Raw genomic sequence first — 26,168 nt, 5'->3', positions numbered from 1 at the left:
GTCTACCTGCGAGGATGGCTTGGTGGGCTAGTTGGTGATGCATATTAACCGGGTTACCAGCGCACGCAGAAGGGGACGCCGATGCAAGAAACGACAGGACAAGGCGCTATCTGATAATCCTGTTAATATCTAACTGCGGTATTTTCAGCTAAGAACCCTCTGAGCACTCATTTATTCTGAATGATAAAGAAACCCTGCGAAATATGAAAAATGTCACGTGACGCCGCTCCCGCCCACATCATAAGGCAGAGAGAGAGAATGCTCGTTAATGTGAACTAGTGGCATCATAAGGCAGTGCTCTCGAACAGGCTGCCTTTGAGTTAGCCAGCCAGAATGAAACAAAGAAAAGAAAGAAGAAATCGCGACCGAGTTTCTGCCTTATCTGCCACACGCGCTCCGCAAAACTTACTGTTGCTGCTATCCATGCCATTATCAAGGTTATGCGCTGTCTCTTCGGGCGCGTGACAGGCAAAGCAGTTGCATTCAGTCAGCTTATTTGATGGCGCTGGGGGCACCGCCACCTGGTATTTTTCGTATTTCGCGGGTTTTCTTTATCAGTCAGAACTAATAAGTACGCAAATAGTTTGTCACTGAAAATACCGCAGTTCGATTTCTCTCGTGGGTACCTGCAAGTGCATGCCTCATTTACACATTAGTGATTGGGACAGTGCTTCTCGAGTTAAATAATGAATTGTGATTAATTAGTTAAATATCATTAACAAAAAACATTAGTGGCCGCTACTTCACTGTACTGGAAACATTATGCACTTGGTTTTCTTCGCTTAACGTCATTGTTCTTTTTTTTTCAAATATTGGTGCACGATAGCTGGGACATACTGTATATGAAAGATTATCTTTAACTCAAATTCAAGGATGAAAACTCACATCAAAATTCGTTGATACAAAGTTAAAATATCAAGGAACAAAACTAGAGCATGTGTTCGCTTACATGGGTTTAAACGTGTTTACGTGTATTTGTGTTTACCCCCATCACCTGTTTTACCATTTTTTTACCAAGTTCGGCGGGATAAGAATTACCTTGGTTTTTTTTTTAATATCCGTTCATTCGTTTTGTTTTTATTTTTGCTAAGGGAGAATTTTTGCTAAGAGAAGAGGACATTTGCGAGCTTCTCGTCGAAGAAGGGGACACCATCGCCCTTCTGCTCCTGGGCGGGGTGCAGCTGTATACGGGACAGGCCCTGGATGTGCGAAGAATCACAAGTGCCGCCCGCAAGAAGGTACCGCGGGAAAAAACATTTCTTCGAAAGGGGAGAAAGTTGCCTTACAATTGTAGTGAGCCTATTCTACGATGCAAATTTCTTACGAGCACCCAATTAAAACTTCGAGAAACCTATTTACTTAGATTCCTATGAGCCGAGTTTTTCACTGTATTATTGCCATTGATTAAAACATTAACATTGACCTGTAAGTCGTTCCACCATGCCTCGTTGACGATGCCACCCTAGAATACCTATCCGTAATTTGTTGCACGTTCCTTTCAACACCCTTATTTAAATAAATGATGGGCTTCGTTCACTTCTCGCTTCATGCTGAGCACGAGGTCACGGGTTCGATTCCCGGCCGCGGCGGCCGCTTTTCTGATGGAGGCGAAAAGCAAAAACGCCCGTGTGTATGAGATTTCAGCGCACGTTAAAGAACCCCAGGTGGTGAAAATTAATCCGGAGCCCTCCACTACGGCGCGCCTCATCGCCTTCGTTGCGTCGGCGCGTTAAACCCTACAATCATCACTTCTCGCTTAAGTTCCACCCGATGGCATACCACAATTTTGTTGTTGTAGTAACGTTATTGTGCTGCCAATAAGGGTTAATATAAGTAAAATAAAATAAATAAATAAATAAAATATCCCAAGGACAAATCCGGCGCTAGCCTCTAGGCCAGCCGCGCGAGCGTTGCATTGTGGGAACGCTGTGGTCTGTTCCATTATTACGTGACATATGACTCGCGAACAAGCTCCCATTTATTCGCGCTGTTTTTCCACGTTCTTACCATTACTCCGCCGCCTCGTACCAAAAGCTTATGAATGGGCCTTGAAGAGAAAAGGCAATTTTCATGCACTAAAAAGAGTGCTTTGTCCTGATAACTATGACGCCAATTTTATCGCAAACTGTAAACGTATATAATTGAGTTATTAAAGGAAGCAAGTGAAGCAGTGGTCACTCCCCAGTTTTTATACTTTACAACGATTTCTTTAGGACGCCACACAACATTGTTTGCGCGATTGGCGGCAGCCAAACAAGAAACATAACTTGGCGATTGCAGTGGGGACTCTAGTTCCGTTTGAGCGCATCGCTCGAATGCTAACGTGTCGTTAACACTCTGAGAACTGTGATTTTAGGGCTGGCTCATTTTACGTCACTCCTGCAAATATTAAGTCACTGTTTCGTGTCTTTCTTGGGCTACTTAAACGCAGAAATTTTGGTCTGTCTGTTTGTCTGTGACACGATTCAGCCACCCGGCCAAAGTGAGAAAGAATCTTCGCAAAAGGTTTATATGCACACAGCCAAATCTAAACGTCAAAGTCCAGTGACAGTGTTCATACTAATCAACATTGTTGAACAAGAACAAAACATTCCGCAGATATGAGGCAAAAAATCAATACACAAGTAATACTTGCAGTGTTCCTTTATAAAAAATTCATGGAAGCTTGATTTTTGCAATGGAAAATTCTACATGCACGGCAGAAAAAAAAGTTCACTCCGTCGCCTGCTGTCGCCCGCGCCACAATAGCTCCTGGCGGCATTTTAAGAAATCAAACGGCAACAGTTACGAAAGGCTCCACTAGATAGGTTCCATGGTCCGCTTGGAATTCACATGGAGAAGGGCAACGCGGTTCTGTAAATGTCGAAGTAGGGCGCCTCTATTCACGCGCGTCTCCGCCGTACGGCAGCGCTGGCATCGATGGGTAGCGCAAATAAGAGACAGGGGTATAGACGGGCCGAAAAAGTTTTGGAATCATGTACAAGCATTAGGAAAACGCACGAGTCCCACAGAAGGCGGTACTACACAAAACGAGCCGGGGCAGATGCTCAAGGGAGAGGAAGCATTGGCATACCTTCATGGAATCATTCCGGAGAAGTTGGGTAAAGGGAAACCAGCGAGCAGAACGCAGGACAAGAAGAGGAGGCACACACACAACACCGCTGGACTAACAACTGGTTTATTCGGAAGAAACACATAACATTTATACGCCAGACCTGCGCGCGCGCACACTTTTGAGCAACGTGAAGAGCTGAACAAAAAAGATAAGAATTCAAATTCATTTTTCATCGTAACAACCGAAGCATCACTAACGCAACTCTGTTTATTTTTTCTTATTAAAAACGCTTCTAGCAGTTCGCGCTCACGTCTCGATTTCCCACGACCGATAGTGCTAGCGAGGTGAAACCGTGGGGCACAATTCTGGCAATCTTTTACATGCAAAGCCAAATTGCTTCCCGTGCCCGAGCCCAAGGTTCCTCGGTGCTGCCTCAGGCGTTCGTTTAGGCACCCGCCAGTCTGCCCAATGTATATTTTTCCACAGGACAATGGGATAGAGTAAACCACCCCCACTGCGCACATGGTGAACCTCGTCTGGTGGTTAGTTTTGCAGGTGTCAGCTTGCCTCTTACCACCAGAGATTTGGGGGCACAGGCCAGAAAGTTTGCGGGGAGCAGAGAAGACCATGTTGACACCATATTTTTGGGCCACTTTTTTCAGCCCATGGGAAGTCTTGTAGAAGTAAGGGATGACTTCAGACTTCTTTCTCCCTTCTTCCACTGAGCTACCAGACTTTGCAGTAAGTTTTTTCTTCATTTTCTGACCCAAGGATTCACCCACCGTCAGCAAAACCTGAGAGGGAAACCCAGACGCCTCACACCGGTCAACCTGTTCTGCCAGACTTTAGTGCATCACATGCGGACAACTTTTCTTCACAGCATTCATGAAACACAAATTTACTATGCCGCGCTTCACCAGCTTCGAGTGTGCCGAATCATACGGCAAATGCGCCTTTTTAAATCAAAGGGCATATTTTCACCACACGTGTCGGTCGGGGAAAAAAAAAAATTCTATATATAAGAACCTGATGGTCTTATCACAAGGCACCTCTTTGGTAAAATCCAGGTTCTTGGAACATGTACTAAAAACGGTTAAAATCTGGTCTGCCACAAGCGTAAGCTGGTCAGTTTCAGTTAAATTTAAAAGTACTAAAAATCATCGACATACCTAAAATCCTTAACCACAGGTGGGTCTCGAAGTGCATCTTGTAGCACCAAGTCCAACTTCGCTAAAAAAATGTTACAAAGAACAGGCGCGACACATGGTTTTGAACATGGTTTTGAGCATGGAAACCTGGTTTTGATTCCTCGGTTTTGAACAAAAAACTTTTCGCCATGCTAAACAATCGTTGAATTCAAGTACACTTTTAAAAACTCTAGAAAAGAATTCAGAGTGATGCCGCCCGCATTCTGGAAGGAAAAAAATCCCGGTTCCTTCAATTAGTTCGCACACTGCCCTAAAAAGTTAGTCATGGGGAACCGAATAAAACAAGTCCACAACGTCCACCGAAAAGGCTGCATTGGCACTGGGAAAACCGCGTTGAAGGCACTCAACCAGGCTCATTGAGCTCTGCAGCAGAAAAGGGTCTGTAGGCACCAGGCCCTCTAAGGACTTTTTCAGGAAATTTGACACTACTTTCTGCCAGGAGTCTTCTGTGACGATCGCCCTGAGCGGATAATCAGGCTTGTGCGTCTTCGCGGTGTCTTTTCCTGCGTTCTGCTCGCTTGTTTCCCTTTTCTGAACAATATGAACCAACTAGCCCAGCAATTCACTCTCTTGAAGTTGGGTAAGGTGGATGAAGAGGCCCCGCAGCGACCCAGAGATGTCGCGACGGGTAGGCCGGAATGTCTGGAGATAGATGGGGACAAGCTGAAATGGAAAAGAACAGAGGAAAAGGTCCCCAAAAATACCGCGGCAGGCACGGATGGGATACCGATGGAGTTGATTAATCAATTAGGACCGAAGAGCAAGGGAAAGCTACTACGGGCCATCAGAAAAATGATAGAAAAAAAAAAGGCAATACCGTCTACGTGGCAAATGAGCAGGATGAACTTAGTGTACAATGGCAAAGGAGACAGGACTAACTCGAGCTCGTATAGGCCAGTAACCGTCACATCAGTGCTGTACAGGTTAGCAATGCAGGCAGTGAAGTTCGAACTAGAACAGTGGGTAGAAGATAATAGGATATTAGGGGAACTTCAAAATGGGTTTCGAAAGGACAGAAGACTAGACGACAACTCATTGATAGTAAGGCAATGCAGAAAGGTGGTGAATATGCAAAACCGACCTTTGTGGTTAGCCTTTCTGGACATTAAAGCAGCGTATGATAATGTAGACAGAGAGCGGCTATGGAATATCCTGGAGGACGAGGGAGTGGGAGCAGAATCATTAGCTTACTCGGGGAGCTACACCGAGAGAACCAAGTGCAAATAGTGTGGGAGGGGATAACATACCATACGCCTGTACCCACCTACAAGGGTTTGAAACAAGGATGTCCTCTTTCTCCACTGCTGTTCATGGTCTACATGGTGGGGTTGAAAAGGAAGCTAGAGGTCAGTACGCTGGGGTTCAACTTGTCATACATGAAAACGGGTAGGTGGTGGAACAACGGGTTCCAGGACCAATGTATGCAGACGACATGCTGTTGATGGCGGACAACCGGATAAGTGTGCAGGGCTTGATGAATATATGCGGTGTAGAAGTGACGTACCTGGGGCCATCCTTTAGCAGAGAAAAATCAGGGATCGTGGTCTTTAACGACGGCGCGAAGCACACAACATGTATCAGTGCAACAAGTAGAAATACCAAGGGTGAAGGAGTATAAATACTTAGGAGTATGGCTGAACGACCGCGAAGATTACACGCACGCGCATGAGGCTCACCTTAAGACGATAGGAAGATGGAACGCGGCTATAATGAAGCATAGAGATCTCTGGGGATACAACAAATACGACATGACAAGCTTCGTCAGACAGTTTCGGGCCCTTTTCTCCTCCCTCTCCCCCCCTCAAAACCTCAAAAGAAAGAAGAAGGTGCTAAGGGGAGTCTGGAAACGGGTCATGGTACCAGGATTAACTTTCGGAAATTCGGTTCTGTGCATGAAGCCAGAGACCCAAGCCGGCCTGGAGATAAATAAGAGGGCGGGGAGAAAAATCTGCCGGGGGGAGAAAAAAGGGGGGAGCGATGAGAGTTTAAAACAGGGGTGAGGGGGAGATGGGGGAGGAAGCAACTCTATTAGGTTAGCTGGGATTAGGGCAAGTAAGTGGAATAAAACAGGCAAGTCGGTTGCTGACAACCGACGCCCCGATTCAAAGGGAGAGCCACTAATCATCATCATCATCATCATCATCATCATCATCGGCCTGGAGCAGTGGAACGCGGTAAATTTAAATGGACTTGAGCAAACCTCTAGCGTGTTCACCTTGGGAGAAGCGGGACGGGAGAGGAACAGCATGAGAGGGGAGCAGGAGAGAAAAGGGAGGCACTTCCTTGGCAAATGTCGACAAAAAGACTATCATCTTTTGTCGACATTTGCAACGAAAGGAGCCAAGTTTTTTTCGATATTTACGTGGCCAAGTTTTTTTCGATATTTCTTGCGCTTCTTTTTTTTTGTGAAAAAAAAAACGTCCTTCGTGGCTGGAATGGAGTAAGTGAGCTACCAAAGGCTAGCTTATAATCAAAGAGAACAAAGTTGCGTTTTGTCTTCGTGGCCCCTTTAAGATGAACTTCATTCCTGCCCTTTGACCCGTTTCCCCTTGGCCAGGGATGCGTGGTGCTGTGGGACTTGGCGCACTGTGTCGGCAACACGGAGCTACGGCTTAATGAATGGGAGGTGGACCTGGCAGCTTGGTGCACGTACAAGGTGAGCGACTTTCAAAGCGTCCAAGCTTGGACAGCAGCGCGCGAGACGTTACCTACGCCTTTGCGCATGCGCCGACAGCTTCGCGCTTCCGCGCAGCAGGCCGAGTTTTGGGGCTGGGAATGATAGCGTGCCGCAATTATCATCATCGGTTGAAGACGGTTACAGCGGCACTCATTGTACCACTTTTACTATGAGGTTTTCTGCGATCCTACTTGCCCCACTAATTATTCTCTGGCGGCTTAGCGCGCTGAACCCTCCTGGGCTCTCTCTATAAGCGCGCCATGGTTATAACTTGGGCCGCTAAATAAGTCTTATCTTCTTTATATATAGTTTGTTCTTAGCACTTAGTAGCGACACAGAGAAAACATTCCTGTTCTTTGCATTAGTTCAGGTATGACTTGATCTTCCCCTTTGAACCTGTGATCGCCTTTCTCAAGAGCAGTGATAATTCCGTTCCTTCCTTCCGTTCCTTCCTTTCCTCCGTCTTTCGTTCTCTCTTTCTTCCTTCCTTCTTTCCGTTCTTTCTTTCTTTCTCTCCTTCCTTCCTCCCTTCTTTTTTCTCTCCTTCCTTCATTCCTCCTTTTCTTGCTTTCTTTTCTTCATTCCTTTCTTTTTTCTTTCATTCGTTCCGTCCTTTTGTCCTTCTGTCCTTCTTTCTTTCCTTGCTTTCTTTCCTTCCTTCCTTCTTTTTTCCTTCCTTTCTCTCTTCCTTTTCTTTCTCTCTTTCTTCCTTTATTTCGTTCTTTCGTGCGCACGCTGCACAGTACATGAACTGCGGTCCCGGCTGCATGGGAGTTGCCTATGTACGCCACAAGTTCCGGGAAGAACGTGGCCGGCTTCCGGAACTTCGAGGGTGGGGAGGGAACAGCATCAAGACAAGGCACCTACAGAGGCCTGGTAAGTGCGCACTACCACCTCTCATTGGCCACTGCAGTGAGACTTCGGCGCCGATTGGTTGGCTGCACTGTTGGCTTCAAATAAAGTAACTCTATGTCCCCGTTCATCGCACTCCACATACCTGCGTGAGCGTTACGTCAAAAAAGACCGATGTGGCGCTGGCGTATACGTAAACTGCATTTAAAATAACAAAAATTTACATAAAAATGAGTGCAAGCGCCGTATAAAAAATAACAAGTAGTTTAACACTAACAACAAAAAATGGGTAGAATCACTATTCACTACACGCGATGCATATGCAATGCGAGAGCGAAATCGCGACGCACAGCAAAGCCACTTCTGTGCCTTCTGGCTGCTTGCGAATCCTTTTTTCTTTTGTGACAGACAGCCGCACAACCGGCGCTCTTCCACAGCCAGCATATGAGTCCATTTTAAGGCCTTGTTTATGAAGAAACTGTTTATGAACGTTGTGGTATCATTCAATGTTGCCTTGCTTCCCCTTGCAGCTTCCGCCTCAGTATTAATAAATTATCAACGTAATTATCAGTCGACTCTGTGATAGTCTTCCTTGCTGGTAGCTCGGGCCGTGGGGACTCAGTGACTAAGGGGTTGTGCTGTTGCGCAGGAATGCGGCGGTTCAATCCCAGCCGTGATGATCGTTTTTCCGATGGTGGCGAAAAACACAAACACCTGTGTGTCGAGATTTCGACGGGCGTGAATTATATCCAGGTGTTCTAAATAAATTCGTAGCCTTACCGCGGTGCGCTTCACAGCTCGGTGTATAAAACCCAGAAATTCGCATACACAAAATATTTTCGTTTCGCTGAAAACCCTGTTGTGCTACCTTCCAGTCAGCATAAGTGTGCTTGCTGCAGAGCACCCTTTAAAGGCAAGCCTGGAAGAAGATGATATTGGCACGCACACGAGGCGTCACTTTTAGCAAGTTATACTAACGAACAAGCGACGTCTTCCCTATAACAACTCCAGCGCTGTTAAATTTGTCACTACGTCTACGTCGCGAAGCATCGTCGTTGGCATCCTCAGCATGAGCTCCTCGAGTGGGATGATAAGCGGGATCGTGATGCTGCTCCCCACAAGGAACGGTGGCCGGCCACCGTGCCCCCAATTAGTGAGGGGTGGAACGCGGTTTCAAGAGCGCACTGCCTTTCCCCATGGCGTACGAGGCGCATGAGGGGAGAATAATTACATTCTATAATTGTTATCTCTTAAGCGGCAGGATCATGAGAGATTTCATCCTGAAGAGGGACGGCGAGATGACATAACTGCGATCCCCAGCAGCAAAAAAAAAAAAACGAACGTGAATGTGCTTGGCGTGTTTCAAAATATACTCCACGGATACATCTCTCACCTGTCGTCATATACCGTGTTCTTATTCTATAGCTTCGACGGTAGAATTAATCCCGAAACAAGTATATATTTATTTTTTACAGATTTCGAACCGAGCCAGTCGGCGGACGTGTTCAAGCTCTCCAACGCTCCACCTTTCCATGTTGCACCCATAATGGCAAGCCTGGAGGTAATGGACGGAAGCGGGCACTACGGTTCGTTAATCAGTTATCGGCTTAAACATTCCTAAATCCGTATACGTGGCCAAAGATAAAAATATAAATACATAAAATAAAGCGACGCTGTACAGTGTCGGAGCAGCGAAGAAACGGGTGGGTGTAAGTTCACTGAATCAGTCTCTCGATAATACGCCCATAGGTTAAAAACAGCAATAGCTGGATTAATGCTCGATAGGTAGGCACGATAACGGTTGGTCTTCAAGGGTAACAAAGTGTATCCCTAGAGAAGGCAAGCGTGGCAGGGAGCGGCAGAAATTTAGATGGGCAGATGAGATCAAGAAGTTTGCGGGGATAAATTGGCCGCAGTTAGCACAGAACTGGGATAATTGGAGGTCCATGGGAGATGCGTTTACCCTGGAGTGGACGTATACAGGCTGATGATGATGATGAGGTTGACGACATTGAAACGCAGCATTCAAGACCATTTGAAGGCGCATTAGGTTGAAGATGAATGAATGTTTATTAAAGGAGAAAATAGCGGATGTTTCCTCATGTAGGCGACGTCCTTGGTCCAAAATATCTGAAGCACGTGCAACCAGCACCGCTTAAAAGATCAGCTGAAGGTGATCTTATTTAAGAGGGATATATAATTTATGCCAACGGGCATACTATCGCAATAAAAAAAAAGAGGGATATATAGATCGCGTGGAGTTAAGTTTGGTGGAGAGAGATATTTGATAATGTAAGAACGGTAAAATTGCAGTGCTAATATAATGCCACTTTGCCAAGAATGATGCAGTGTTTTTTTTCCAGTATACAAGGATTATTGGAGCGGACTTGCGCCCCGCAGAGAACTTAAAGAAAATACAAGCGGCATAGAAGCTGACGTGCACAGTAGAGCATCGTCGAATTGGATGTCACCCGCCGCGGTGGCTCAGTGGCTAAGGCGTTGCGCTGCTGAGCACGAGGTCGCGGGTTCGATACCGGACCGCGGCGGCCTCTTTTCTGATGGAGGCGAAAAGCAAAAACACCCGTGTGTACGAGATATCGGCGCACGGTAAAGATTCCCAGGTGGTCAAAATTAATCCGGAGCCCTCCACTACGACGTGCCTCGTCGCCTGCGTTGCGTCGGCACGCTGGACCCTTCAATCAAACAATCAATCAATCAAATCGAATTGAACGTCGCGGCGTTTGGCCTTTGCACTGCGAGCCGTCCTTACGCGTAATTTTTTCTGGATCCGTCGAATTAGATCGAGAACACTTGTGATCAAAAAAGGGCAGTCAAGTATGGTGACGACCGGATGAAGCACTCTCCCTATCAAATAAGATAGCCTGTACGGCATACAAAAGGAAGAGAAGGAAACACGTGCCTAAATTTGCTTCTGAAACAAACAAGGCAGCCGGGCGTGGCCAGACGCTGGCAACAAAACGCATAAGTAAACAAAACAAGGTATGGGTCGCAGCAGTGGCGGTCCCAAGGGGGGGGGGCGAAGGGGGCGATCGCCCCCCCCAAAAAGGTCCTCAGCTTCTTATTTTTTGTTTTTTTCGAAGCATTCCACTTGCGTGAGGTTAAATCCCACTTGTGTGAGGTCGCAAAAGTGTTGCGACCGTCAGAAATGCGGGCTCGAGTCAGCCGTAGCACCGCCTACGGGGAGTCAAAAACCACTGTGTCGCTAAGTGATTTGTGTGCAAGCGGGTTACACAACATACACGCACACGCCGGCATGGTTATCACCTCCTCCGCAGAACTGGTGCAAGTAGAGGAGCGGTTCTTATTCAAACCACAAAAAAAAAGAGAAAAAAATCGCTCCCCCCCCCAAAAAAAAAAAAAATCGCCCCCCCTAAAACCAATCTCTGGGACCGCTACTGGGTCGCAGCAGTATCGAATGTAAATTGTGCACAAGGTGATATAGAAACCATATATGATCAATAACAGGCGGGTGATGTATCCGCTATGTGCAAGTATGTGGCATATGAATAGTGTGTTACACTAGCATTAGCACGTTTTATATGACCACTCATATCAGTATGCACAATTCGCTTACTAGACATAGTTTGTAACCAAAAGCTATAGGCAGAATCCAAAGAACAATTTTGGACCAGTCGGGAACGTTATTTCGTAGCTAAGGGTCCTTAAGCACATTGGTTACAATGTAATCAATGTGCTCCCACCACAGATGTTCTAAAGAGTAAGAGTTTCAAGCAGAAATTGAAGCTTTGTGAGAACCGATTATGTCCACTGTGTCTTAAGATTGGAAGGTCGAGGGGATAACATTTAGAGTGAGCTTTCAAAAATTAACTTGTGTGGTGCGTGCCGCACCCGTAGCAGCATAAATTTCTTATAAAAAACAAATCTATCAATGCTTTGTTGTCCTCGCAGTTATGGTACTCATAAGATTTTCAACCTAGCAAACGCATGTTTTTTTTTTTTTTTTTTACGTTTATTTCTACATGGTCCCTGACTTATGCAGTGGGGTGAAAAAGGTTCTGGAGGTTGTTCCACCAGGGCTGAGCTGCACTAGTAGCAACAACATGTAAAGAAAAGCATACATTTACCCAGCATTAATTTTGCCAATCATCCTAAATACTCAACGCACCACAGGTGTTCAAATCTGGATGCACGTACTGCAAAAGACATTCAAATTTCCCGCGAGAGACGCCGAAAGCACTAACAAGGAGAGGCAATGATTTGCCTCAGCGATTACAGTGAGAATGGAATTTTCAACTGTTTTCTATTTATTTTTGACGATCGAGTAGGTTATGTTCGGTTGAAAGTTAAATTTTCTTGTTTCAAGGACTTGCGATGGATAAAAGGTGGAGTGGGTAAGGGAACTGCCAATTTTTATAGTTTAATTTTGTCTCGATATGCAGTTTACTAAAAACGCGATAGCATGTCGACCCACTGCTTGGTACCCTCGCTATTCCACCCACGCTGCATTGTAACATGATACGAGCTGCGGAGGAACTGACAATGGTCCATCAACTCTCCACCTTATCACCCTGCGTTTCCGTCGTACCCACTCCGCAACTACGTAAATAGACGCAGGGTAAGACTTCGTTATAGCAAGGAGTGGCAGTGTCCTTCCAGACTCTTGTTTACTCGTAACGTCGAACGTCCCGCTATACCTTTTAATGCACGTTCTGAAGCGCATTGAGGTTTCTAAGCGACAATACCGTACTACGGCTGTTTAAATAATAAAATTTCTTCGCACTTTTTCTCTCTCTGGAGCAGGTATTCGGCGAGATCAGGGAGGCTGACCGACTCCGCAAGCAATTCCTGCTCACCGGCTACCTGGAGTTGCTGCTTATGGACGAGCTGGGCGCGAGCCACGACCACGAAGACAGCGCGTGCCCCTTCCACATCCTCACGCCTGCCGACGCTGCCCGGAGAGGATCTCAGATCAGCCTCCATGTCACCCACGATCCGCAGTCCACGTGCAAGGAGCTACTCCGTCGAGGAATTGTCGTAAGTGTCGTGTCATAATGGCTGGCTGGCGTGAATTCAGACTGACCCCCGGCCAAGCTCATTTTCTGAGTAAACAATTTTGCTAAAACGGATGTCTTAGCCAGTTGGCGCAGTATTAAATAAAAAAACAGCGAACGCAAAGATGCAACACCTTTTATTATTCGCATCTTCTAATGCGTTCTTCCGCAAAGAAGAATTTTTTTCGATATCCAAGTCTGCGGTGCTGCTTGTTCCTGTAGGTGTAACATTCTCGGATACCAGGAAGGCCAAACTGGAAAGGCGCAACAGACAGTTCCTGTATATGGATCGTTTTATAAGCCCGAAACAACCCATTCCCATTCGAACCCATCCCCGAAACGCCCTTCCCGTCCGACCCGTCACGTGTGCGCCCGTTCCCAAAACGCCCTTCCCATTATCCCCGTGGCAGGTTTGTTTTGATACAGTGGGTCATGTATTCTCATTCCGTTTTAATAGACATACTCACGAATGTTGGCTTCGTAGTTTTGCGCATTAAAATACTAGTATAAATAATAATAACATATTATCAGTTACTATTTATCAGGCACCCACAAAGCTCTATCGAGTTTTTTAGGCTCGTAAATAAACGCGGTTGATTATTATTAATCTAATTATTATAATTATGTTTATTCTTTTCTTTTACTCTTTTGTACTTGTATCCATATGTGTACCAACCAGCACAAAGGCCTTATGTTTGTTCCTGGGCATATGTAAATAAACTTGATTAATTGATTATTAATTTCGTTATTGTTGTTTTAGTCTACTACAAATCATCACCATCACCGTCATCACTGCAAAACCACCCAATGCCTTCCCAAGGAAAGCTCAAAACACTCGCCCTTTTCTTTTTTTTTTTTCCTGCTGACAATTTCCTGAGAACACCTACTCACCTGGGGGGGGGGGGGGGGTTAAAGCTTTTTTAAAAAGGAACTTCTTTCGCATTTCTCGTTCGTGTGGCTTCTGTACGGAATCAGAAATGTTTGTTCGTTCATTCATGGCTCTCCTCTGAAAAGAAACAATCTCCCTGGAACAAAATTATACTCTCGAAAGAGTTTTTTCCAGTACTGGGGCTCAACGGCCACCACGGCGAACTAATCAGTCAGGGTCGGTCAGGGTCGGTAAGATTTCGCTGACAAAACACTTGTGAACGGATATCTTACAAAAAAACAGCGCGCAAATGGACGGGGCAGCAGAAAGGAAGGGGCACAACACAAGCGCTGTCCGTTTGCGCGCTGTTTTTTCGTAAGATGTGCTTTACCAACTAGCCCACCTGTCTTGAATGGAGAGAGCTTAAACTTTGACTAGTAAACAAGGACGAGAAATACTAAAAAATAGGATTGTAGTCTTTCTCGTCCTTGTTTACTAGTCAAAGTTTAGGCGCTCTCCATTCAAGCCATGCAGCACCAACTAGCCCCTACAGATGCTCTGTTAGCCCACCTTTCAGTTTTGCTTGTGAACGAAACATCCTGCATCGATGTGAGTTCGAATTTAGGCGGTTGCACTTTTTTAAAAATATAATCAAAAATCACGCACCCAATCGGAAATGCAGCTACTGCAAGGACCCACTCGACACACTGCGTAGATTGCATGTGAAGCGTGTCTGCGCTGGCATTTAAAAAAAATGGTTGCCATCCTGCCCTGCGACAGTGGATGTCCAGCAAAGCTGTTGTAAACCGCTACAAATTGGGATGGAGGAGGGTATGAAATGTTTCTCGTCGTCTCGGTGCACTTGCCATTTGCGATCGGCTAATGTCACTAGATAAAGGTACAGACTATCGGCATTCTTTTCTCCTATTATTCCACGCCGCCGCCATGACCATTGGTCAGCCCGAATTACGTGGCATTTGTTCACACGGCGACGGTTCCTGGGTGCCGCCATTTTGTTGCTTTTGCGTTTTGGTCGGCCAGCTCTGGTAGACTTAGCTTGTTCCCCCTAACGCGGGTAACAGTATTTCAGCTGCAGAAGTGTGTCCAAAGATGCCGTTTTGCTGCATCTTCGGTAGTGTTGTCAACAAACGACCTGGTCGAAGTAACGGCGATGCGGCAGTCTCGCAACACTGATAAACGCCAAAATGGGCGCCGTTGCTGACTTGCGAACCTCAGTAGCGGTACTCTTATCTACTCTTATCTTAATACCTTATCTACTGACACGACGCTCGGCTTCTCTGTCGGAAAATTCTGGGCCCTACCAGACCTGACGAATGCGTCCTCTGTCTTGGGCAAGAACTGCTTTATTTAGTGGCACTAGTCCCGCCTAGCCTTCAAATATAATATGCAAACATAATCTTTACCCGGAACAAATGGTGGGGGTCCCATTGTTCGCAGGCGCCTTATCATCCATAATGCGGTTTCTATTCTTGTTTTGTGGGTTCCTTAAACGAATTCTGAGCAGTATGCTGCATGCCTGATTAGCCTGACGCATGCGCTCAGCATCTTGGACCTTGGCGTTTTTGCCCACGGAGATAGTTTTTGTCCACGGCGATGAAGCTATTGGGGAGGTTGAGGGGCAGAGGTGTACAGCTTTCATGTAAAAGACGTTCTCAAGCCGGCAGCTGGTTCAGCAAAAAATGGTTAAAGCATTAGATGGTGGCTACCTAAATGTTATTTACTACTTTTTTTTTTTTCAAGTATTGCGTTCCCGGCCGCGGCGGCCGCTGTTCTGATGGAGGCGAAAAGCGAAAACGCCCGTGTGTGCGAGATTTCGGCGTACGTTAAAGATCCCCAGGTGGTCAAAATTAATCCGGAGCCCTCCACTACGACGCGCCTCATCGCCTGCGTTGCGTCGGCGCGTTAAACCCTACAATCAATCAATCAATCAATCAATCAATCAATCAATCAATCAATCAATCAATCAATCAATCAATCAATCAATCAATCAATCAATCAATCAATCAATCAATCAATCAATCAACCAATCAATCAATCAATCAATCAATCAATCAATCAATCAATCGATCAATTACTGCGTGCCCACCAATGTACAGTATTATCCGTAAAACGTACATGCAAAACAATAAAGCTTGGGGTGTTCTTAACGCCTGGACGAAAAACTATTTTCTCCATGCAAAAAAAATTCAGCTTTCGACTTCAAAGGATATAATTTTACAGACATTTGTATATAATGTGACCGTTTAGCCCCGCAATAAAATGGATCGTAAAAACCACCGGCTTGGCCCATAATAGTTACCGTTTTCGTAGTCATCTGGATGTGGTAATTAAATTTCGCGAGATCTTTTTTCCCGCGTAGGAATAAAAGAGTAGCTTTTTAATACCTCTAACAAATTATTAATTCTATTTGTTAAAAGACCCAACATCGTTTTAGGCAAGATGTACGAATGCTACAAAGAGGCACTTCGCCCGTGGCAAGAGGTTCTATTTTGTTAATTTCCATCTTTTTCTTTTCTTTTGGGTGTTACATATGGAAAGAAGGGCATGTACATTCGAATATAAAATAATTTAATACTTTGAAACTCACATGCAACCGTCGGGACTCTGCCGGAGTACGCATGCTAGTGACAATCTCCAGACAGCTCGACCAGCTGTAATCCGCCCACGCTGTACCAGCCGTGAGACGTAACGCAGCAACGTGGTGTTTTTTTCAGACGGTAGTCTTTCTTGGGCATCTTAAACGCAGAAATTTTAGTCTGTCCGTCCGTCTGTCTGTCTGTCTGTCCGTCTGTCCGTCTGTCCGTCCGTCCGTCCGTCCGTCCGTCCGTCCGTCCGTCCGTCCGTCCGTCCGTCCGTCCGTCCGTCCGTCTGTCTGTCTGTCTGTCTGTCTGTCTGTCTGTCTGTCTGTCTGTCTGTCTGTCTGTCTGTCTCGATTCAGCCACCCGGCCAAAGTGAAACGATAGCTGCGCAATAGTCTTATATACTCACAGCCAAATCTAAACGTCTAAGTCTGGTATCAGTGTTCATACTTGTCAACATCGTTGTACAGGATCAAGCAAATTAATACAAAAGTGATATTTTAAGTGTTATTTCATTAAGAAATTCGTGGATGCTTGGTTTTTGAAATACTGCATCAACTGCAGAAAACCGTTGCCTGCTATCGCCAGTGCTACCTCCTGGTGGCATTTAAGACATCAAATGGCAATAGCAACGAAGGCTCCACTAGTTGGGGTCTACGTTGCGCTTGGAAAGCGCGTGGAGTAGAGAAACGTGGTTCTATAAACGGTGTAGTAATGTGCCTCAATTCACGCGCGTCTCCGCAGTACGGCAGTGCTGGCGTCGAGACACCCGACTTGGAGAAGTGTAACGCAGTAAATTTAAACTGACTTGAGCAAACCTCTAGCGTGTTATCTTGGGAGGAATGAGACGGGAGCGGAACAGCATGAGAGGTGAGCGGGAAAGAGAAGGGAGGCCTTTATTAGGCATGAGCGCCAGTCGACGATCGTCGACATTTGCAACGAAAGGAGTGGATACGCGGCCATTTTCTTTTCATTAAGTCCACGTATCGTAAAACTGACCATTGTGGTAAGGTTGTGGAGAGGATATTATGGCGTGTCTGTGCTTTGGTTCCGCTAGCCGTAACTTTTTTTATTGCGGAATACGTCGAACGTAACTTAAATTTAATTTTTAGGTTACGTTGGGTGTAAGCGTAATTTTTTACTGTGGGTTACGTCGAACGTAACTCAAAACATTGGGTCGAAGTACAGTCGGACGTAACTTTAATTCCAAAAATCGCACACCTCGGTCCTAGTCACCTGAGTCGAACGGGGTATGTTATTCCTTATTCCGGGAAGGGGGTTAACGGGGAAAATACGAAACGGGGGGAGGGGGGGGGGGTCTTTTCGTGCTGGGTTGGAACTGGAGGGAACAAGCGGGAACGTTGAAATGGGAATGGGTTCAAACGGAAACTTTCCGATCGTCGATGTCGTAGACAGAACACAGATTGCTCTGATGATTCACTAACGTGTGCTAAGAAGCACCAAATATAACATATAGTTTAGATATTTACGTCATTGCTCTTTCTGCATTTTTCAGTGCGACTCGCGCCCTCCTTCGGTCATCCGGTTAACTCCTGTTCCCCTCTACAACACGTTCAAGGACGTCTACAACTGCGTTCGAGTGCTGAGGAACGTCTGCGCCGGGTTACCTGCAAAGGAGACGTCCCCAAGGAATGGATAGCATTTCTGCTATCGATAGACGATGTGACTAGCCAAGGCTGAAATAAATCAATAAACGTTACTGTAAGTGCGTATTGTGTTATTCTCAATCGAGAATAAAAAGTATTGAAGGATTAACTTCTCAGAAGGAAAGACTACAAACCTGTGGATTTTGATAACACGTGATGGGCTCACCCACACGGGTGTGTATACGCAGCTAATAGAATATCACCCTTGTCCCCCGCAGGAAAAAGCATTCACTCGTGGACTACCAACTGCGCTCCTATCAATCCGAATTCATTGTTCGCCCCCGAACTTTCCTTCGTCGTCTCATCCCTCTATCGAGTTATAGGTCTTTCCCTACGTCGTAGTGTGAACCCTCAACATCAAGGTCATAGAAAGAAAAATTCTGCGGAATTTAAGAGAATTGTCTACTAATGCTCGCATTCTTATGTCGCTTGTCAAGAGTGGAGTTCTTTATATGGCTATGAGTAGCGGCCGACACTCCGTGGCGAAATACGTTGGATTATTTTATTCTTGCCAAGTTTTCTTTTGTTTCTTTTCGCCAATGATGTAAATTAGATACCATTATAGCGATAAAGTGCCCTTGCTTCGCTAATTATGTTTTTTTTTCGAAGATGCAAGGCGTGCTGCAGAGTTAATCCATTTACGCTATTTTTATACGCATTTCCAACGTTCTTTTGCGGATTTTCTTTTCTTTGGTTTGGAGGGGGGGGGGGGGGGGGAGATGTAAAAGATGCACATTTTTTTATTTTGTCCGATCTTTTTTTGTGATTTTTTTTTTCACAATTCTGTCTCACCAATTATCTCCATTTATGCTATTATCATGATTACAGGTGTTAATTTTGCCAAATCAGTTTTCTTGTGGAAATGCAGGATGTTACACGCTCGTGACAGTGGAGGTACTCGGCAAAGAATGCTACACATTAACATTTCGTGCGAGTAAGACGACGCCTTGCTAGGCAACACCCAGGAGAGTCGCTGCCGGCGGGAGCGTTCGAAGCACGTCGTCTGCTACCGCGCATAACCAAACTGCCCTCAATTGATTCAAGCGCTACCATTCGTATTCGTATTACAGAGAACGGTTGGGACGACCGTTTATTGGGGCGCTCGGGCGGAGGAGCAACCCAAACGGAGACGATGGTAATGTACAGGCGATGAAGATGACTGGGGTCATCAGAACTAGCACTGATGATAATGTAGAGATGATAAAGTGGCATATGATAAGAATGGACTGCTGATAAGACTGCTGATATGATAAGAATTCTGCTGCTGCTGGTGGTGATGATGACAAGGAGCATCTGGTATAAGGTTCAAAACGCTGGCAGTGTGGTCAAAAGGGCACACGAGGAGCTCCGCTGGCGGATGCAGCCGACTGACCGCGGGTCAGTCGATGGTCCGGCGCCCGAACGGCTTCAACCGAGACACATAAACGATTTCGGTGGAACGGTGACGACAGTTTGTGGGTGCAGTTACTGGAGTGACACTATGATTGACCGAAGCCTGGAGAAGTCTCTTCGATGATTACGCGTGGCCCAACGAGACGGTGGAGAAACTTCTCGCAGGCACCGGAAACACGAACAGGAGCTCCCCGAGACCAGCTCATCTCCTGGGCGAAATCGAACAGACCGATGGGTCTTGTCCTGCGGACTGAGAACATACTGAGTAGCGCAAAGAAACACACACAAGAAAGAGGACACGGGACAGGCGCTACACTTCCAACTGTTTATTAGCGAAGAGAGCATCGTACATTTATAGGTAAATCCGCACATGCGCAATAGACGTGCCAACATTCGTTATCGAGATAATTTATCTCAAAACCGCACCTCAGCACCTGTGGACTTTCTCTTGATTTTGAGTGCGACATTGCGCGAGTTTTCGGCAGTGTGCGAGGCGCGAGATCTACACTTCACGAGGCGGTGCGTCAGGAGAGATGGATGCATAGAAGAATATTGAGTCGAAGGCGACACATTGGGAGCGACCGAAAACAAGGAAGAATGGCGAATGGTCTTTTGCATTGCGGTGTTCAGAAGAAAAAGCAACAAAGGGAAGGATGATGTCCCAGTTGCGATGATAGGGGCTTCTGTATACATGGAAAGCATGTCGGAAAGGGTGCGATGAAAACGTTGAGTTGCACGATTCGTTTGGAAATGATAACTGGATGTCGTTTAGTACACCGTGTTTGACGCAAGCAGAAGCTCTTCAATTATAAGCTGACAGAAAAGTACAATCGCGGTCGTTCAGTAGGACGCGCGGTGCTCCATGGCGCAGAATGATGTTTTACAGTATAAAGTCGGCCACTTCAGCAGCCGCGCCAGCCCGAATAGGCGTTGTTTCTGCGTATCTGAACAAACGGTCTATTGGCGCTAAAATCCAACGGCACCCATATTGCGCCAAAGGCAAAGAAAGGCCCGTACAGCCGGTAAAACGCTTGTCTATAACAGCGATTTCAACTTCAACCAGCTACATCCGAAAACTGCCCAAACATTCTCGTTCAAAACATGTCGGAGGCAAAAGCGAAGGGCTAAGACTTCAGAATTCCGCAGTAGTTTTATTCAAATCCCGCTCCGGCGGGGCAGGATAGGGCTGAGAGTACGAACGCTGTGTTATAGACAAGCCTTTTACCGGCTGTACATGTCAATGCCAGTGGTTTCGAAAGGCGCAGGAGGACAGGGAACAGGTTGAAGGAATCCAGTCGGAGGAGTATAGTCGAGCGCTTGCGGTGCTGGCAAGATGCGCAGGAGCGAACGTATTTGACCACAGTTGTTGAAAGGTCAAGTCAGTAGTGGCGGCTGCGTATTCGCTCGTATGTTGTTGCGAATCCAAGGTGTGCCGTGGTTTCCGTATCGTGATACTCCTCGACAATACGACGCCGCGGTGGGCCAGGTACTATACAGGAACCCATTTGCTGCCATTAGGGTAGTCATTTTGGCGGTAAAACACGCCTTGTGGCAACATGAAACTTCGCAAGTTGACAACGCGCACAGCTGTTCGTAAGTTGCACACGGCCATCAAGGTAATCAATGATGGGGCGACAGTACGCAGATGCTCGTTGCAGAGACGGTAGATGAATTTGTCCATCGAGGTTAGGGGTGGTAACGGGTGCCAGCAAGAGTGCATCGTCTAGGGCAGCAGCAGATCGAGATGACAACGGGCAACGAGACATTTAGTAAGGTTAGTTGGTTTTAGTAGTAAGTCTGGGCTAGTTGGTTCCAGGTAACTCAATTGGCTACTGCGCTGTACAAAAGATAAACACAAGGACAAGAAAGGGACATACGCAGCGCTGATCCTAAATGACAGCTTATTAACACAAAAATCTTTATATACATGTAAGATATGGTAACAAAACAGACTGCACGTACGCGTCCATATGCTTGTTCCCAGACCTATGCGTTATAGAAAAATCGTACTACTGGAGGCGAAGAACCTAGCGGCCAAGGCGCCCAGGAAAGTTTTTCAGGGAAGATAACAAGCACAGCGCACGATGATGTGGCACAAGAGTCAAGTTACGGCCATGAAGGTACGGATGATAATGTACAGACAGAAGATAACCAAGTTTTGGTGTAAGGATCGATACACTGGAAGTGTGGTAAAAAGGGCTCACAAGATATATCCTAACCTCGAAGATTTGTGTATCCCCTTGCTTTTTTTTAGCAGCACAGCTGTTGTTACTGGCCGTAAGTTCACCGTTGCAGAAAAAATACCAAGAAAATCCCGAGCGCTCGCGAGAGCGTGCCTCGCGGCGACCGCCGAGCGTCCTCGGCATGCGCAGTGGCTTTAGAAAAAAAAAAGTGGCAAAAACCTCGAGGAGCGAGAAAATCGCGAGAGCTCGTGAGCGCGTGCCTCGCGGCGACCGCCGAGTCCTCCGCTCGCGCAGTGGCTTTAGCAAAACAAAACAAAACAAGGCCAGTGCTGTCACCAAGTGCTACCGCGCAAAAAAAAAAAAAAAAAAAAAAAAAACTCCAGCGCTAATGCTGAAGACGAAAAGGCACCCTGATTGGGAGAGGTCACCGCGGCCGCCGCATTCTCTCGAAGCCGTCATGGATAATTGGATACAAGGCTACGAGTGTGCCAATTCTTCCCGAGACGACTTGCAGATCCCGCCACCGCTACTGCGAGTCGATCACGAAGAGCCGGTGGAAGCCTACAATGCTGAGGATGACTTTGCATCCACCACTCGCTTCGAAGAAGTCGATGCAGATGACGACGATTACTAGCACCGCAACTATGCAAATAAACAATGATACGAAAACTTAAATATGTGTCTGCAGCAATGCTCACCTACAACAGCTTCACCATTCAAGTCTTGCGCGTGAGTGCAAGCTTCCCTGAATTTTTTCTCTTTTAATTTGCGCAGGAAAGCCTTCCACAAGAGTTCGCTCCCAAAACCAAGGCGATCGTTTCCTGACTCTCAGTGTTACTCATGTAATTCCTCCTTCCGTGGCCTGAACTAAATAAGTCTTTCCAAGCGTTTAGCCAATGTATAGTTTTATGCCGCCTAAGACATCACCGTGAGCATGCATTTTTTGCATACATGCATGTTTGCATGCATGCCTGACATGTCTCAGTGAACCCCGAAAGTCAACGTCAACACGAATAGTAGCCAAAGTCTCACGCAACTTGGGCAGCAGGAACTGCTCATATCTTAGAGATCTGTGTAACAGGTGTTAGTAGTTTTGGCAAAAATAGCGCTTAGCGGGAGGACGAAGGACAGTACAGAGAAGGGGACTCGTGATGTCAGCACGCGCTGCGCCTGCGCAGTGGAGGAGCTCTACGGAGATTTTGCGCACTTCTCCCTCTTAACAAAAATGGTAGTAAAAAGGTAGTATCGGGCTTATTTACTAACTCCTTACGAATTTTACTACCCCCAGACCGGTACGTAGGTCCTGCCACTAAGTGTGGAACCTAAAAGCTATCGTTACCAGTCTAGACTGTGCACTTAGTAACTGCTGCTTGTATGATACTAATTCACTGATAGTAACAAAATTTTACGAATTATTGAACATAATAACTACAGCACTTTTCCAACTCCAAATCACGATTAAAAAGTTTGTGCAAATCCACGTGCTAACTTGTACATGCTCACATTAAAATGCATAATTCCAAAATTGTCGCTAAAATGTTTGATTTTTGGGACAAGCCCACTGGCTCTATCGGAGGACTTTCCGCTGCTGGCTATAAAAGCAAGAAAAGCAGTTGTGACGCTAAAGATAAGTTATACTCGCTCTCCTCGTGCGTCCCGTTGATTTTTTTCCTCAATTTATCTGTTGTCCACTTGACATGTGCATGTTGAATGTGTCTACGTCGAATTGCGCGCTCAGCCGATCCAGTTTTTAGTTGTTAGTTTTTTTTTTTGTTTATTTATTAGCCTCAATAGACATTAAGAGAGTCCCATCTATACAGGAAACTAGGTTGGTCTCCCGGATATAGTCCAGCAAGGAACGATACGCAGGACCATGGAGTGAGCCACCGATGGTAATGCGTGTCTTGCTGCGAATATTAGGCCTGCTGCCATCAAACATTTCCGTGGAATGTCCTTAGTTCCAGGGCATGTCCATATTAGGTGGTGAAGGTCTGCCGGAACCGTTTCCTCACAGCAGGTTGGACATTTGACATGTCCTCGGTAGTCCCCTTTCCATCCACTCGTGCGGGCAGGAGTAAGAGCCACGCCCAGTCGGATCCTTCGTAGTACAACCTCCTCCATCCTGGTAAGATTGAGGGGGAGGAGAACCGAACACGGAGGTATGAGAGCACGCGTTCGGCATCGAAGATCCTCCTTTGCAGCCATTCGTGTGGCTCATGAGTCACTTGGGAGCTGGGCGGGGGATGATGGGGCCGGGCAGTTGTGTACCAGGAAGTCAGCCCGTTTGGTGTGACCAGGAACCCATGACACAATCGCCTTTGATGACATTTTGCTGTGGAGCTGGTGGATACGTTGGCAGATGATGGGGGTCTGCGCAACCTGTTTCAGATAGTGGATCACTTGCGTAGAGTCGGTACGAAGACTGGTGATGGTCAAGGCTTCATTGGAGGCGGCTGCACACAGCAGGGCGTCGTGTATAGCCTGCAATTCCATCAGGATTGGGGGGCATGTGGCAGAGGCGTAGGGAATACGGCCTTCGATGCTGGGATGAGTGGGGCTGGTCCACGCAGTGACTCATGTGTTCCCGTGCGCGAAGCGTCGGTGTAGAGGAGGCATTGGTCGTTTGGTCCCGGCTTATTTGGGAGGGCATAGAGCTGTACTTTACCCAATTGGTTCGCCTTTTCTGCAGATAGCTTGTCTTGCTGGAGGTTATAATCGTATAAACCCAAGGTGGAAGGTCATCCGGGCTTTCCGGAGGAGCCAAGGTGCCCGGATTGAAGTGGTCGTACAGTGCATGGCCGTTCTGCAGACATGCATACTTTGACAGTAGCACAGCTCGGCGTTGATTTATGAGCTCGTCAATTGTGTTGAGCTGAGCTTGTTCCTGAAGGACCGGTATCGGGGTGATGCGAGGGAGACCGGTGATGGCTCGCATGGCTTCTCTATTAATACATTCCAGTTTAGCATGTTGGGAAACGGTTAGACGCTGAAACTGGGCTACATAAACCAATCGTGGTTGGAGAACAGCGCATGCCAGCCTCCGAGCGACCTCAGTTCTTGCACCACCCGCTTTTGGTGCAATGCGGCGATTGAGGCGAATGGTATTTTCCGCCGTTTGCCTCACTGCTTTCAGCCATGCTGTAGTGGTACCAGCCTGGTGAATATGCAGGACCAGAATACGGAGCTCTGTTGCTTCAGCAAGCTGATGAGTGCCTATGCGCATAGATGGAAGGTGCACGGCGAGCTTCTTGCGGCAAGCTTTGTTGGCGAATGTCATGTACTTCGCCTTCTTGGCCGAGACAGTAAGTCCAACCCTCTCTGCAAGTGCCTGGATAACTTCAAGAGCCTTCTGCAGCGCTGTATACTGTATCTGTACGTTTTTATCTGTCGACCATACTGTGACATCATCCGCGTAGATGAGGAAGCGTGTGTTCTGCACAGTGTCGAGCTGCCACGCTAAGTGAATAAATACAATGTTAAAAAGTATGGGTGGCAGCACAGCTCTTTGGGGGACACCACGCACCGAGTGAAACAGTCCCTTTTACACGGACAGCGAATGAACGGTTTTTTGAAAAGACGGCGACATAATCAACCACACGACGTGGCAGGCCCAACTTAAGCATAGCACAAATGATAGCGTCGTGGGATAGATTATCATACGCCTGTGAAATATCGGTTGCCAGTATGGTACGCGTGGCGTGGCTGTACGAAGAGACATTCAAGGTGTCTTCGGCCAACATCGCCAAACCATCTTCCGTGCCAAGGCCAGGACGAAACCCAATTTGTGCTGGGTGATATTTGCGACGCTTCTCTAGCCACCAAGAAAGACGTGTCGCCAGCATTCGTTCTGCTAGTTTGCAGATGGTGTGTGTCAAAGAGATCGCTCGGAGATTTTCTAATCGGTTAGGAGGTATTCCAGGCTTAGCTAATGGGATAACTATTGAGTGCTTCCATTTGGCCGGGATTGTTGAGGTTGTCCAGGTCTCATTAATTATATCCAGATTAGTATTGAGGATATCTCCCTCCACGTTTTGGTAAACCTCGTACGGTATACCGTCCGGGCCTGGTCTGGTACGTTTCTTGGGACATTCAATAGCGGCGAGTAGTTCTGGAATAGTAAACGGAGTCCCCAGGCCGTCCCTGTCGGCTGCAGGAGGAGGGGGATCTTGGGGAAGCGTGTGCGGCACATCGTGTAGAGGGAAGAATTGTCGAGCTGCCCGTTTGGCAAATTCTTCTGTAGTTTCCTGAGCCGCAAGGCGGGAGCTTGCCACCGGATTAGGTGGTCGACGACCGTTTTCCATTGCTCGGAATGTGCTCCAAAGTGTGCGATATGATGAACGGCCATTCATACCGTCGCACCACCGTAGCCACCTTTTACGCAAAAGAACCTTTTGGTATTATCGGGCTTTGGCTGTAAAGCGATTAACCCTGATCCTGTACGGGAGGGAGTCCATATTTCTCCCAGCAGCGATATCTGCTCTTTTCCGTGCCGCCCACAAATTTGGGAGGTGCCTGTCAGGCTTCGGTTTGGCCTCCTCTACCCACGTTTCGATCGTAGCCTCCTTTAGCTTTGCAGACAGTGTACTGTGTAATGTAGATCCCGATAGCGGCACGTCCGCAGTAAGTGAACGGA

General features: G+C 46.8%; 1 protein-coding gene across 2 annotated transcripts in view; it reads left to right on the top strand.

Moving 5' to 3' along the window:
• LOC144152918 (kynureninase-like) overlaps positions 1-18,004 on the top strand; it is a 123,500-nt gene extending 105,496 nt beyond the window's left edge. The window contains exons 4-9 of one of the 2 annotated variants that reach the window (XM_077684481.1): positions 1,092-1,238; positions 6,821-6,919; positions 7,684-7,816; positions 9,268-9,353; positions 12,575-12,808; positions 17,810-18,004. In XM_077684481.1, coding sequence (XP_077540607.1) covers positions 1,092-1,238; positions 6,821-6,919; positions 7,684-7,816; positions 9,268-9,353; positions 12,575-12,808; positions 17,810-17,953 — 843 coding nt within the window. In that variant the 3' untranslated portion in view covers positions 17,954-18,004. The remainder of the gene's footprint in view (positions 1-1,091; positions 1,239-6,820; positions 6,920-7,683; positions 7,817-9,267; positions 9,354-12,574; positions 12,809-17,809) is intronic. The other variant, XM_077684482.1, reaches the window with a different exon arrangement.
• The last annotated feature ends 8,164 nt before the right edge of the window (positions 18,005-26,168 follow it).

The sequence above is a fragment of the Haemaphysalis longicornis genome, unplaced genomic scaffold (assembly GCF_048455015.1).
Source record: "Haemaphysalis longicornis isolate Haplotype H1 unplaced genomic scaffold, Haemaphysalis longicornis Haplotype H1 scaffold_9, whole genome shotgun sequence".
In the NCBI taxonomy this organism is placed as follows: domain Eukaryota; kingdom Metazoa; phylum Arthropoda; class Arachnida; order Ixodida; family Ixodidae; genus Haemaphysalis; species Haemaphysalis longicornis.
The sequence above is the reverse complement of the archived record's forward strand: the minus strand, read 5'-3'. Positions and strand labels throughout refer to the sequence as shown.